This window comes from Scophthalmus maximus, chromosome 7 (genome assembly GCF_022379125.1).
Source record: "Scophthalmus maximus strain ysfricsl-2021 chromosome 7, ASM2237912v1, whole genome shotgun sequence".
Classification (NCBI taxonomy): domain Eukaryota; kingdom Metazoa; phylum Chordata; class Actinopteri; order Pleuronectiformes; family Scophthalmidae; genus Scophthalmus; species Scophthalmus maximus.
In genome coordinates this window covers 10,972,346-10,987,472 of record NC_061521.1, presented here as the reverse complement: position 1 = coordinate 10,987,472, position 15,127 = coordinate 10,972,346, and the positions used below count along the sequence as shown (strand labels likewise).

The 15,127-nt window shown below is 45.2% G+C and overlaps 2 protein-coding genes across 2 annotated transcripts; both read left to right on the top strand.

Moving 5' to 3' along the window:
• LOC118315772 (shaker-related potassium channel tsha2-like) lies at positions 1-4,097 on the top strand. The gene has a single exon (XM_035643335.2). It carries the CDS (start codon positions 737-739, stop codon positions 2,174-2,176), a length of 1,440 nt encoding a protein of 479 aa, XP_035499228.1. The 5' UTR covers positions 1-736; the 3' UTR covers positions 2,177-4,097.
• A 1,446-nt stretch (positions 4,098-5,543) lies between these two features.
• On the top strand, positions 5,544-13,443 carry kcna1a (potassium voltage-gated channel, shaker-related subfamily, member 1a). Its single transcript, XM_035643564.2, has 2 exons — positions 5,544-5,866; positions 6,517-13,443. Exon 2 carries the CDS (start codon positions 6,762-6,764, stop codon positions 8,229-8,231), a length of 1,470 nt encoding a protein of 489 aa, XP_035499457.1. The 5' UTR covers positions 5,544-5,866; positions 6,517-6,761; the 3' UTR covers positions 8,232-13,443.
• The last annotated feature ends 1,684 nt before the right edge of the window (positions 13,444-15,127 follow it).

The following is a 15,127-nucleotide window of genomic DNA, read 5'->3' as shown; positions in this document are numbered from 1 at the left end:
CCACTGGCCGGGGCCAGCAGAGCCCCTGGTCATACGGCGCTGTGTGCTCCCAGGCACTCGACTTATTTCGTCTTATTAGTTTCAAGCCACATTTAATATGCGGCCGCAGAAAAAGCACCAACACTTAGATGTGTTTATCGTCTTCTTGTGGACCGTTTCTTAGACTGCGGGCTGCTACCTAAAGTAGACACGGGCCGGGGTCCTGCAGGTTCCCCCTTGTGACAAGAATAGCCCCATGATTTCATGAATGAGGGACCTGCAGGGTGAGAGACTCCATTTCTCAGTGGACTCCGGATCTGAAAACATATTCAACCTTGCTCTGGACAAAAAAAAAAAAGGACAGAGGAAGATATTCATCTCCAATTCACATGAAGAAATACACTTGTCAGGCTACAAGTGTACTTGGAAGTCACTGCAGCGAAGGGAGTGTGAGAGGGACAGCAGCAGCAAGTGTCATCTGCTCTTCCAACTTGGGAAGGGCTTTGGAGTTTAAACTGGTGTGAACATGATAGCCATCTCCAGCCATCGGCACTGCTTATGCAAGTGGAGATCTGTCTGCGCCGTTGAAAGTTGACAGTGCGGAGGCACCAATCTGACAGAGGGACGGTGTAAATCAACGACAGCAGAGCCTCGGGCGGCTGCATGAGAAGGAGAGTTGGGAGGACGCACGGGCAAAAAAGGGCGAGAGGCAGAGCCGGGAGGCGAGCGACGGATTTACCCTCGGAGGGGTAAAAAGATGACTGTGGTGTCCCGGGAGAGCCACGACGAGACTGTGGTCGTAACTCCTCTGTCGCAAGATGCTGCGGACTCGGACCCGGCGGACCAGGAGCGCAGCGAGCGGCTGGTCATCAACGTCTCCGGTCTGCGCTTCGAGACGCAGCTGAAGACCCTCTCCCGCTTCCCGACCACGCTCCTGGGCGACCCGCGCAAGAGGATGCGCTTCTTCGACCCGCTGCGGAACGAGTACTTCTTCGACAGGAACCGGCCGAGCTTCGACGCCATCCTCTATTACTACCAGTCGGGCGGTCGGCTCCGGAGGCCCGTGAGTGTACCTGTGGATATTTTCCTGGAAGAGTTAAAGTTCTACGAGATTGACGGGGAGGCCGTGGAGCTCTTCCGGGAGGACGAGGGCTTGGCGACGGAAGACGACCGCCCGCTGCCCAACAACGCGTACCAACGCCAGTTCTGGCTGCTGTTCGAGTATCCGGAAAGCTCAGGACCTGCGCGGATAATTGCCATCGTGTCCGTTATGGTTATTTTGATATCCATCGTTATATTCTGCTTGGAGACACTACCTGAGTTCAGGGAAGTCCCCCCGGTGCCGGACAACAGCGCCAACGGCAGCGCCAGCGGCAAAGCGCCCAGTCCCTTCACAGATCCCTTCTTCATGGTAGAGACGCTCTGCATTGTGTGGTTCTCCTTGGAGTTCACCATGCGGTTTCTCTCGTGTCCCAGCAAGCCCGTCTTCTTCAAAAACATCATGAACCTGATCGATGTGGTGGCCATAGCTCCCTACTTCATCACCCTGGGCCTCGATCTCGCGGAGCACCAGGGGAGCAGTCAGCAGGCGGCGTCTCTGGCCATACTGAGGGTCATCCGCCTGGTGCGCGTCTTCAGGATTTTCAAACTCTCCAGGCACTCCAAGGGTCTCCAGATCCTCGGCCAAACGCTCCACGCAAGTCTCAGGGAGCTGGGGCTGCTCATATTCTTCCTGCTCATCGGCGTGGTTCTATTCTCCAGCTCGGTTTATTTCGCAGAAGCCGAGGACCCCGAGTCGGGATTTTCAAGTATACCCGACGCGTTTTGGTGGGCTGTGGTGACAATGACCACGGTCGGCTATGGAGACATGTGTCCCTCCACCATTGGGGGGAAATTCGTTGGATCTTTGTGCGCCATCGCCGGGGTACTCACCATAGCTCTACCGGTCCCTGTGATAGTGTCCAATTTCAATTATTTCTACCACAGGGAGAACGAGGAGGAGGACAACCTTCACTACGTACACGTGACTTGCGGGCAGCAGCAGCAACAGCCCTCGTTTGCTGAGTGTGATTCAGACAAAAGTGACCTGTCACTCTCCAAAACGGAGTCCTATCAGGAGAGCGACGACCCGGGCACTCTGACATATCCAAACATACACCCACCTGGGACATACACGGGGAAACTCACAGATGTGTAAAGAAGATGTGTGTGTGTTGGTTTTCTTTCCTGGTGAGCTGTCTTCCAGTGGACATGAAGTCTATAGGCTTCTCCACGACGGGTGCTTACAGGTGTTTTTACGCACGCTGTCTTCAGTGAATCCCAGATATTCATTTTACAACTAACACCAAAATGAGGATTTCACGCGATCTTAAGATGAGAAAATCATTCCTCCTGCTGCTCCAACTTCACACATTTTCTCATATCGGGGCTACTGGTAGAAATACAAACATAAGGAAGAAAGCTATGGACTAATGTTATACTCGGGAAACATCTAATAAAAACACCGGGCACACAATCAGACGCGTAGAATATTTGAAACAGTACAGGCCTGCAGGAATTGAGCCTCAGGATAAGACAAAAGCCTCCAGGGGACAGGTGTTTTTTATTTGTTTACCCACAAAGAAATGGCCACGCCAACCGCAAGCTATCCTCCTATTGTTGAGAAAAATATTTTTATAATCCCAAAGGTTGGAACAATGTAGGAAAGGGGAGGTCAGCCGTGCGCCAAAGGGCCAATGACGCACGAGGCATCCAGCTCTCCAGACTGCAGCGCGCGGCGAGTTAGCGACACAGATGTGTAAACCGACAAAATAATATGTGATCACATACGATAGAACAGGCCACAAGTCAGTGTGTGTGTGTGTGTGTGTGTGTGTGTGTGTGTGTGTGTCGAACTGGCACCATGCGCACTCTGGAGAGGTGGCTACTGCTATGAGCACACTGACACTTGTTTATCCACGGTCCTGTTGTGTCCAGATCTTGGGTTACTATATGTGTTCGTGCCGAACGTGTCCTGGTATCCAAACACCAGTGGCTTTTACGCAGCATGCCGTCCCGCGGCACACACATGTAAACTATACTCTGCAAAGGAGTATGTGGCGGGAAGGTTAGTAAACTGCACTGATGTCTAATAGAAGGCCTCGGACGATGGCTTGTTTGCCTCTATTTGGATCGGACTCTCACACTCAGGATAATGTGTTCAGGTTTACAGCATCTGTATTTCACAATAACGAGACAAGTAACCACCACTTAAAAAATATAAATATCTCGTTATCACAGGATCGTTTTTTTCCCTTCTCTCTAATAATAACAAGTCTCACATTAGTCTAACATTGATTTTTCTTTTTCTTGGAGCTCGTTATGTGCTTCTAGTGGCCAGAATAGGTGAGCTCTGAGCGCCACTCCGTGGATGATCAAGATCCCTGCAGACCGCTCAGGAACTAAGATTCAAGCTTGAGCATCTTTGCACTGTTGCAGCTTTTTACTGATTAAGCCCGTGAGACTCCGTATGTGACCGGATGCCTGTCGGTGGTGATCTAAGCTCACCCGAGGGCTGAAGGCTTTCTCTCACAGGTCAACACAGGGAGTTGTCGTGTTCTGTTCAGCTGCAGGAGGCAGAGGATTTAAGCGAAGCCCCTCGCTCCCCTCAGAGTCGCAACAAAACACTAGTGTGGCCTTTTCTTCTTCTCCAAAATACTGGATCATTTTCTCGAGACTGCTCTTGCATTGCCAGTGATGTGGCCCACAGAGACCTGGCGGTGTGGAACCGCTTGGGGAAAGTTAAGTCTGCCGCAATAGACAACATTCTCTTGTGTAGGCGTTGTACTGTAAACGACCACGCGTTCTTTGGAGCTGTCCAGCTGTATACAAAGCATTGTGTACATGCGCCTTTTGTAAATCTGAACCTCCTCTTTCCTTGTGCAGCTCGTGACGCAAGGTCGGAATCGCAACTTACCGCTGTGTTGTTACATTTCGCCGTCAACGACATAGACAAAGGCATTTTGGGTGTAATGTCTTGCATGTCATAAATGCATTGTGAATTCTAAATGTGATGAAATATTTATTTTTCTAATTTAAACATGTATGTGAACTTAACTTGATCCTTTTTTTTATAAATAAATTATGAATCAGAAAACATTTTTTTCAAACAGCGAGTCATTTGTGTAAGAATTGATTAGTTCAATATGATACACACACACACATATATACATACACACACATATATATATGTGTGTATATATATGTGTATATATTTATGTGTATATATATATGTATATATATGTGTATATATATATATATGTGTTGGTGCTCAATGGTTGCAAAAGACGCACAGAGGCTGCGTTGCCACAGAAGCAATTCAGTAAATAAAGTGCCATAGTGGTAATAGAACCAGGCTCATTTGAACAATTTAACAATTAGACAGATGTGTGATAATCTCATTATGTATTGAATGTGTGTTGTTGTTGTTGTTGTTTTTGTCAGGCAACAGTTGTTTTGAGTCAATTTGACCCCGTCACCTCAGTGCCTTTATAAGCCCTGCTTTTTTTAAATTTTTAATTTTTAATTTTTAAATGACGTTTGACTGTAATAATCTGAGCAGGTCCTCGTGGTTCGCTGTGGTGAATCGATCATGTGCGCTGTCCGTGGTGCTGAAAGTGACAGAGTCATGGTTGGTTTGGTTTGTCAAATTCAAGGCGGGGGGGGGGGGGGGGGGGGGGGGGGGGGGTCTCATCTGCTTCGCTTTGGGGGCCATTGAGAGGACATTATAAGTTAGTCAGCATCATAAATTATAAAATCTTGGGCATGATCTGCAATGTTGGAGATTTTGTTCTCCTGCTGTAGTTCAATGAAGAACAACAACAATCGAATTTGCTCTCACATACTTTAGCGCACACACATCCTTGACACGTCGTCCTCCTCCAATCCAAGAGTGATGGGAAGAAAAGGGCATCATTCTAATCTCCCACTGATTGATTTAAAATAATAATTAAAAAAAAAGAAAGAAGATGAAGCTCGTCTCAGATGTTGCACAGTGTTGATTGGAGGACTGTGTTACCAACTGTCCCCTCGTTGCGGTCCATTGCGCCAGTGCTGGCACACCAGCTCCTGTTTGTGTGGTGTGTGGAGAAGTTCTGTCGGCGTGCTTTAGTAGAGCCGGTCTGCATTGCGTCGAAACCCTCCAACTCCTCCTCCTCCTCCTCCTCCTCCTGCTGCTGCTGCGCTCCCCTCCCCTCCCCTCTCCTCTCCTCTCCTCTCCTCTCCCTTACCTCCGCTGCACTTGCATGTAAATTGCACAGCATAACATGCTTGACATTGGGGAGAAACCATTTGGACCCGCTGGCTGCACTTGACGTGTGTGGTCTTTTCTTCCACTGTCCATCTCGGTCCGCTCGCCGCGGCCGCGCTCACACGCACTCAGCCCGTCGTCTTGTCTACTCGCAAAAGGCAGCAGATTTCTGCTGATGCAGAGATGTCTGGAAATGTCAAGGGCTCGCTTGTTGCCCCATAATGTATCTCCCCCCCCCCCCCCGAACTGCTGCGCAAGATTTCCTCCTGCGGTACAGCCTACTGTAAGCTGCTCACACCAACGTGCCGCCGCGCAAGCGAGTGCGGACGCTGCAGCTTCGCGACCCTCTCCGTTCTCCCCATTCCCATCACAGGATTCCCTCACGCGACTCAGCTGATTTCTCCTCACGTTTCGCCCTCTTAAGACGTTCAGACCCACGTGAGGACTGTCTGACGGACACGGGATGCTGAGGACCACCGACAGGCTCTCGGTTCTTTCTTTGCGAGGTGCAATGTAAAGTTGACACTCACCGGTGCCCCGCTGTTGGATGAATTTACCCGAGGATAATACGCATTCGAGACCTTTCAAGATCAACCCACGGTGAGCCTGGAAACTGCTGACTTGTACAACAGCTGCAGGATGGATTATTTATCGACAGCCGTTATTCATGTAAAGTTGATGCACTGTCATTTTATTGTTTGCCCTCTTTCCTTAAGATGAGCTGTGCATATTGTGCCAGGCAATGGGCCTATATAGATACCTCAGTTGCTTTAATATCAGTTTAAAATGTTATGCGTCACATCACAATTCAGGCTGGACAGAGTGCTGTATGGGATGCATCTCTGCCATGCTCCTTTAAGACAGAAACACTGCAATACTATGACCAACTGAAGTAAACATCCGTATAGAAATACAATAGGAGTGTAGCAGGGACACAGAAGATACAATGCCTTTTGAATTACTAATTGCTAATAAGAATTATAAGAGAATGGGGAAAACTCACAATGACTACAGATAGATTTTAAATGTCTACATTGTTGAAATATTCTAAATATTGCTCATTAGAGTTATACATATATACATTTATTTCTTATCTTTACTACCGAACAATTGCATTAATCGTAGGCTGAGAGAAGAAAATGCATGAATAAATAAAGTGCAGAAAATGCTGAGCCAGCAAATATCTTGGCAGTTTGATCCCATTATTTCCTCCCTCTCTCTCCCTCTCTCCCTCTCCCTCTGGGTGACAGAGGCGGCAGTAACAACAGCAGCAGATGCACTGGAGAGCAGCAATGGTCAAGTCAGCGAGAACCGCAGTGGAGCCGCACTGAGGCAAAGCAGCCAACAAGCCCCCTCGTACCTGGAGACGTCGCCGACAATTTAAGGGGTGTGGGAAGCTGAGGAGTGGAAATTTCCCCCCGAACCTGAATGCCTGCTCAGTCAGACTAACCAAAATCCCAACTCAACTCCTCCTCTTCCACCTCCTCCTTCCAAAATGACTGTGGTAGCAGGAGATAACATGGACGAGACCTCGGCTGTCCCTGGCCACCCTCAGGACACCTACCCTCCAGACCCCAATGACCACGAATGCTGCGAACGGGTGGTCATCAATATAGCCGGTCTCAGGTTTGAGACACAGCTGAAAACTCTTTCCCAGTTTCCAGAGACGTTGCTAGGCAACCCCAAAAAGCGAATGCGGTACTTTGACCCTCTGAGAAATGAGTACTTCTTTGACAGAAACCGCCCCAGCTTTGATGCCATCCTCTATTACTACCAGTCTGGGGGTCGCCTGAGAAGACCAGTGAATGTCCCTTTGGATATGTTCTCGGAAGAAATCAAATTTTACGAGCTGGGAGTGGATGCGATGGAGAAGTTTCGTGAGGATGAGGGTTTCATCAGGGAGGAAGAGCGCCCGTTGCCTGAAAAGGAGTTCCAGCGTCAGATCTGGCTCCTCTTCGAGCACCCCGAAAGCTCAGGCACCGCCAGAGGGATTGCCATAGTGTCTGTGATGGTGATCCTGATTTCAATAGTCATATTTTGTTTAGAGACTTTACCACAGCTGAAAGAGGAAACAACAGTTCGAATAGTGGGGAACGTTACAATATACTTCAAGCCAAATATCCTCACTGACCCCTTCTTCATCATCGAGACACTCTGTATAATCTGGTTCTCCTTTGAGTTGATAGTACGCTTTCTGGCGTGCCCAAGTAAACCGGCCTTCTTCAAGAACATGATGAACACGATCGACATCGTGGCCATCATCCCATACTTCATTACACTTGGCACTGAGTTGGCTGAAGATCCCGGCACCGAGGGGGTGGGGGAGCAGGCAACATCTCTGGCCATACTCAGGGTGATCCGTCTGGTCAGGGTATTTAGGATCTTCAAGCTGTCACGACACTCCAAAGGACTGCAGATTTTGGGGCAGACGCTCAAGGCCAGCATGCGAGAGCTGGGATTGCTGATCTTCTTTCTGTTCATTGGAGTCATCTTGTTCTCCAGCGCTGTCTACTTTGCCGAGGCAGAGGAGCCAGGATCCTACTTTGGCAGCATCCCGGATGCATTTTGGTGGGCCGTTGTGTCTATGACAACTGTGGGCTATGGGGACATGGTCCCAGTCACTATAGGAGGCAAAATTGTAGGATCTCTGTGTGCCATCGCTGGAGTGTTGACAATTGCACTCCCAGTGCCAGTCATTGTGTCCAACTTCAACTACTTCTACCACCGAGAGACCGAGGGAGAGGAGCAGGCCCAGCTGCTCAATGTCAGCAATCCAAACATCCCCTCTGAAACCAACTCTAGCCGCCGCAGTTCATCCACTGTCAGCAAGTCAGAGTACATGGAGATTGATGGAGACATAAACAATAGCATCGACAACTTTAGGGAGGCAAACCTCAGAACTGGCAATTGCACTATAGCCAACCAAAACTGTGTAAATAAAAGCAAGCTGCTTACAGATGTTTAGACACTAGTTAGGAACTTTGGGATCTCTATGGGACTGTCATGTGGAGTAGACCATCACTTAGGAATGCTTCATTTCCCTCCTCAAAGCGCTCAATGGCATTAGGCCTACAACTATGCTCAGCTACATAGGAAGGAAACAGAAAAAAAACTAAGTTGTTCTAGAGTGTGAGACAGGTTGTTAGAATAATTAATTCTTCTGATCCGACAAGTAAATAGGTATATCAAAAAGAAACCATTGATTACTACGCGTATATATGGCTCCCTGGAGGACGCAGAGCACACACTGTCTTATCACACAACGGCGTGATGATTGAAATCTTGTGCATGGAGTACAGATAATATTTCAGCAAGTTGCACAATGCACCAGAAAAGTCTGCAGGGACATGCAAGCATCTGCAGTCAAGTGGTAAGCGCCAATACGTTATGTGACCCCCCCCCCCCCCTCATACACACACATATATCTTCCTCCCTTCCTACAAACGGATCTACTATTCAGCAAAGCACCTTATAGGAGGAAGACTAATCTCTCATGTTTGGATGTAAACAGATGGTGATCTACTCGCTTCACGGACATCTGCAATGCTGCTGTTTTTCCGACAGTTGCTGTAATTGTGATATCACCAAGTGATTCCATGCCATGCCCTTTAGATGCAACACAGCACAATGATAAAGTGAGCTTCACATTAGCATGATTAGAGACTTTCCATTTTGATATCGGCATGCATGTGACATATCTCACGTAATGGAAAGGATGTTCTTTTGGATACCTGCCTCCATCCACTCCTTCTCATCTGTTTTCATACTGAGTGCACTGGATGCGTTTTTAATTTGAAATGCTAATCATTTAGAAGTATAGAAACTGAATGTAAAATCTTAAGGGGAACAGTACATAAATGAGATCATAGCATGAAAAAAGTAACCTGCATTACGGTCTATTTGACTAAGGTACTTTTGTATCCTGGTATATTTAATGCATGACAAGAGTATACAGCTTGTTGCAATTCAGGCACTCTGCAGTGCCCTATTGTCAGGGAAACTAAGGAAATCAAATTCTGGATGTTTCTGAATTGCGGTCAAATATATCCAAACCCACCTTGAGGATGCAGAGTTTCTAATTTAAAAGTAGACAAAGAAACTGAATAAATATTATCAAAAATGCATTTAATCATAATAAGCACCAATTACAGTATTACATCAATAGTGCAGTGCATGGACCTTCTACAAAGAAGACAATTAGTAGTCATGCTTCCATCTCCATGTCAAATTTTAGTACACTTTGTTTTGGAATACACTCAAAAAGGATCTTTACCAAATTTCACAGAGAATTATTCTGACATTAGTTGCTAGTGCCTTTATCCCTTTCACCAACAGGACCAGTGAAAGTGCCTCAGTGTACAATGGTATTTGGTGAGGTTGAGCAGAGCTGGTTCACCTTTTTGGTGTTGGACACACTGTTGGTTATGATGTTAACGATGCAAGATACGCAAGGTTGAAACACATGTAGAAGACGATTGTGTTAAAAAAAAAAAGAAGATGATCCATGGCTGTCATGCACAACCCTAGTTTTCATGCACTTAATTATGCCCTTAAGCAGCAATGTATTGTACTCTGCATGTTTACCAATCCAATTCAAAGGAGAACATCCACCCGTTTTCGGCATATTTTATTCACGTCTGTTGTTTTTTTGTTTCTGCACCATGCATCCTTTCAGGGTCTCTACCTCAGCGAGGTCATTGCAAACTTGCTGCAGAGCTGCAAGCTTCAATGCAGGGCTTCCTTTACCATAATGCAAAATGGAACCTTAAGTGTAAACAGCAGTCATGCAATATTGAATGTCAGAGTCCCAAAACATAGCCTTTACACAAGCACTTAGGACAAATAGTGTACCAGAATCCTGCTCCTTTTGTTCACTTAAAGCTGCGCACAATCAGAACATTCATTCATCGAGAGTTTTTAGAGATTGATTGACTCTCCTGACAGGATGAGGTTGACTGTTTTATATCTTACTTGCTTTGAAACAGTGGTATGTAAGGTTGCTGTTGTGTCACAGAAGCACGCCTTACTGTTCATCAACACGTGGGAGAGAGCAGATATATTAAGTCTGATATAGTTTTTATATCTGTCATACTGCAATCCAGAGTGCAGCCCGAAGTTTTGCACAATCATTTTGTTCTGTTGCTTGAACCATTTTTTGTTAAGTTATATCTTTTTTTCTGTGCTTGCTCATACGTAGTGCATTGTTTCTCAGCACATTGTCCCAAACAAGCGAACTGCAGATGGGCTGGAATAAATTCTAATGACTACTTGAAAATCTCCAGCTACTGTACATCAATCCACACTCAGTATTGAGATAAATTCATTCAAATGATAGTAAGATTTTATACTGTATGCTATTTTTTTTTATTTTTTAAATTTAGCAATCTCCTGACAAGGTCCTATGAAAAACAAAGCTCTGCTGCAGTGCTACTTGAATGTCATAGTTGTTTCTGTCGGTGCAATGGCTATCCTTTGTGGTGCTAGTACAGGACCACCATTGTTGTCCTGTTACCATCACATGTCTGAAGCTGAAGCCTTCATTCATTGTTTTGGACAAGACTTTCTCCATTCTATGATTTTTGTACCCTATCTGGGTTTTTGTTTTGTTTAGTTATTGGTGGTTGGTTAGTACAGGGCACTGTTTGTTATTTTATTTGAAACTGATCTTTGTACTGTACTGCAGAAGGGTGTCTGCCTCAGGCGAGGTAAATATTTAAGAGCCTTGCTGGATGTCAGGATCTTATCATGAGAGCAGGAAAAGACATGTTTGTGTCAGGGATCTTCAATTTGTGTAGGGTTTCTCATACAGACGGACGCCAATAACACCCAATACCATATATGTAATACTATTATCACACACACACACACACACACACACACACACACACACACACACACACACACACACACACACACACACACACACACACACACACACACACACACACACACACACACACACACACAGAATGATACGAGGAAATTATAGTCAAGTCATAAACGCAGCTATCAGGAAATCGTTCGCCCAGGTCATCAAGAATGACTAATGCTTGAAAGTAGGAAAGTCATGTCCTGCATGCCACAGCTCAACATGAGGTGAAGAAAATACAAATGATACCCCTCACATTAGCAGTGCTGTTGCTTCTCTTGCTGTGAGGGCATGTATGGATGGTGCTATGCATTCAATTACCCAAAAGAAACATGCATTCTTAACAGCAATAGAATAACAGATAACCTGTTTCTTAGATGCTTTTTTGTAAGAAAAAAAAAGAAAGAAAAAAAATCAAAAAACAAAGAAACAAATCTATTTTGAATGTCAGAGGAACTGTGATCACTTGATAGATACTCACAACAGGGCTGTTCATGTACCAACCTCTCCCTCTGTTCTGTGATTTTTTTTTTGTAAGGTCAATGGGGTTAAGATGTAGATGGAGGCCGACATTTTGTTCAGAGAAACCCATAAAGAAAATGAAATAAAATCAAAATATATAATATATAGGCTTTTGTAACAATGGCATTCCCCATTAACCACCCGGGTCAGACTCGAGTCGTTTTGTAGTTAGTAACAAAGGCTGAACCTTATAACACCATCCCGAAGGAACGGCCCATAATGCACTTAGAGAGGATCTATCATCAGTTCACTGGGCTGATCAGCTGTGCGAGTGAATGTGAGAGAAGGTGCCTACATTGTTATTACATGTTCATATTGTTCAGCTCACTGTCAGATGTTACGCTTCTGCAAAGAAACTCAAGCAAGAAAAAACTGAATCAATTAAACTAAGAAAAAACATGAGAACAAAATGCAATTTAGCTACAATAAGATAGAGAAAAGTAACCACTATATACTGCAAGTAAGTATAAAAAAACAAAACAATTTGAATGTGTTTTTATTTCCCTTTTTCTTTTGGTGGCACTGTCACGTGACTGATTTAGGAAGAACATGCCATATACTGGAACATCAAAGGGTATGTTCCACTGGCAAGCCATTATAACGAAACTACTGTATTATGATCAATTGTTATACAATAAATGATATGGACATTAAGTGAATTTAAAAAAAAAAAAACATGGTTTGTTTTTTTAATTTCAAGAGAAGAAAAAAAATACAGGATTCATTCAACCATCATGTTCCCATTTTCTCCAGTCTCCGCTGCTGAACCTGCTGCTTTAATGTATCTCTACAGAAACCTACTGATCGCAAAAATATGCATGGTCGACGGAAGACTGCATGAGCTTTGCCTTTCAAACTGTGGATCAACTATAACACAGTTGCATCATGTAAAATAAATTTAAAAAATTTAAAAAAAAAAAGAGAGAGAAAGTAAAGAAACCCTTGCTTTCATCTGCACCAAGGCTTTGTGTAAAAGGCCCTGTTCAGAAGTTGTTGTGAAACGTGTCCTCTGCTGGATTTCTCAAAAGCACCTTAGCGCTGACCTCCTCACTAAGACGCCGCCGGGTATCCGAGCCGCACTCGGCGCGTGTGGATGTTCGGGTTGTGCTCGCTTAGGCTCTGAATGTGAGCGAGGACATAAAGGGCTAGTTTCTCAGACTTCTATCTCTATTCTAGGACTGAAGCGCTCGTTCGTGTGACACTTCGCCCACTCTCATCTCAGTCTAGACTGTAGTGATACTGTGTTGTGAGAAACATGCCTGTCGTGTCTCAGCAGGGCCCGTGTCACACAGCCTTGTCTGTACCACATCGGTTTTTAAGGCGTTCCTTGTTGGCTAAAAGGTCTTGATACTGGACTGCTTTCTGCCTGCTGAGGAGGCACTGAACAGGATCAAATGTCAGGATTGTTGTGTACCTCACTCGCCAAAGGTGACTTTCAGTGAGAAGATCGGGCTCGCGACGGCTGAGTTGGTCTTTTCCGTCAAGGACGCACGTCTGACTGCAAGTATAGGGCCGTTTTTGGAGGACATTTGCAAAAAAGTGAACTGTTGAACTCTTCCGCTCTTCTTTTCATCCACAAGCAAAACCAAACCTCTTTCTTGTGTTTTCTGATCCAATCACCATTGTCATGTTGTGTTTATTGAGGATTATGCTGCAATGTGTTCAGTTTGTCTGATGATGACGACAAAGGCATGGTCTGTGATCTATGCAAGGGTTATTTGTTTTTGTTTTTCTTATATCACTTTTGATTTCATCTTACATTACCTACAATAAATTTTTAAGGATCTGCTGGTGTATGCTCATTTTGGCTTGGGGTGGGGGACTTAAACCGTCCATTGTACACTAAGTTGTCAGAGTCGATCGCGTGTCCCACTAACAGGAGGAATATGCTGCGGTGTGCAGTGTTTCAGAACTGGAAGTCTCAATCTAAATGTGTCCAGCTGTGTACTACCATCTCGCTTAAGCCATTAGCAGTGATTCACGAGGCTAAGGTAATGGTTCCACACTAATCCTCCATCCCGGGAGAGCCCCGCTTACCTCTGTCATTCCCTGCGAGTTGTTACGCTGCACCTCGGAGGCCTGAAGAGTTCCTTCCGCGCTCTTCTTTTTCCTCCTGTTTTCATATGGACACATGCAAGAAACCGTCAGTGTGACTCTGAGGTGTTGTGCACACGCCGAGTGTAGAATAAGGGCAGCAACTAAATATTAATGTCAGCGTAGATTAGTGTGCTGATTATTTCACCATTTCCTAAAGCCCAAAGTGATTAGGTGGAGATATTCAGTTTACCATCTTATATGACAAACAAAAGCTGCAAATCGTCATATTTGAAAAGCTGAACCAATTAGTAATGTTTCCCATTTTTGATGGAAAAAACGAAATTGAAACAAGATTATTAACAGGAATTTATTTGGCATCTATTGCTCAACTAATCTGTAAAAATAGACAGTTAAATTCTTCGGAGTAATTTGAGATACTTGGGTCAAAAAGATTACGTATCCAAAATAAAAATTACTGTTCTTCAGTACTTTTGATTGCAGTCATAAATCTGGTCTCCTCTGTGAGGCAACTCTTCAAAATGTCCAACCAACAAGTCAGCGAAGCATAAAAGAGGAAATAGGGTGATAGGTTGAACAACTTGAGTGGAAAACACTTGCACAAAGTAGAAGGTTTTGCATAAATAAAATCAGGAGACTGCATGCTTTCAAACAACGTATAATTTGCGACGGTTAAGTGAACACTAAGCCGTGGTCAGACCATAACACACCTAAAGTGGAGCTACCAACAAAAACATTCCTCAAAAACACCTTGCTCCTACGAGTGTGATTTTGAAATCAATGTCAGATAGAACGTCATAATGAATAAGTGTTAATACGTGCAGCTGTCGAGGGCAGTCTCCTCGGAACGGCCAACAAAAAAACATCCAATCACAGAACAGAACACTCAGAGGGAGAAAAGAAAAAAAAAGCTGAAAGAAGTGGGCGACAGTTTTGGGGTGTGAAAATGATTCACTCCCTCTCCTGTCTTCTGATGGCGTGAAGCTGAACATCTGACGGCGGAGGCATTGTGGTGAACGCTGCCGCTCATCTGACACTCTCAGTTTCTCTGTCCGCCACGGGCTCTTTCTCTCTCTGTGTGTGTGTGTGTGTGTGTGTGTGTGTGTGTGTGTGTGTGTGTGTGTGTGTGTGTGTGTGTGTGTGTGTGTGTGTGTGTGTGTGTGTGTGTGTGTGTGTGTGTGTGTGTGTGTGTGTGTGTGTGTGTGTGTGTGTGTGTGTGTGTGTGTGTGTGTGTGTGTGTGTGTGTGTGTGTGTGTGTGTGTGTGTGTGTGTGTGTGTGTGTGTGTGTGTGTGTGTGTGCTCTGTGTTGGCTGTACAGTGACCTTAACAGAAGTGAGTCTCTTCTTGCTTGTCCTCTGCATTGCCCTCAGGAAATGCAGCACTCCTCACTCTGCAGGCAGCAGCAGTAAGGGTGG

Excerpts from the sequence above, each read along its gene's own strand:
- kcna1a (XM_035643564.2), top strand. The coding sequence starts at position 6,762 with ATGACTGTGGTAGCAGGAGATAACATGGACGAGACCTCGGCTGTCCCT.
- LOC118315772 (XM_035643335.2), top strand. The coding sequence starts at position 737 with ATGACTGTGGTGTCCCGGGAGAGCCACGACGAGACTGTGGTCGTAACT.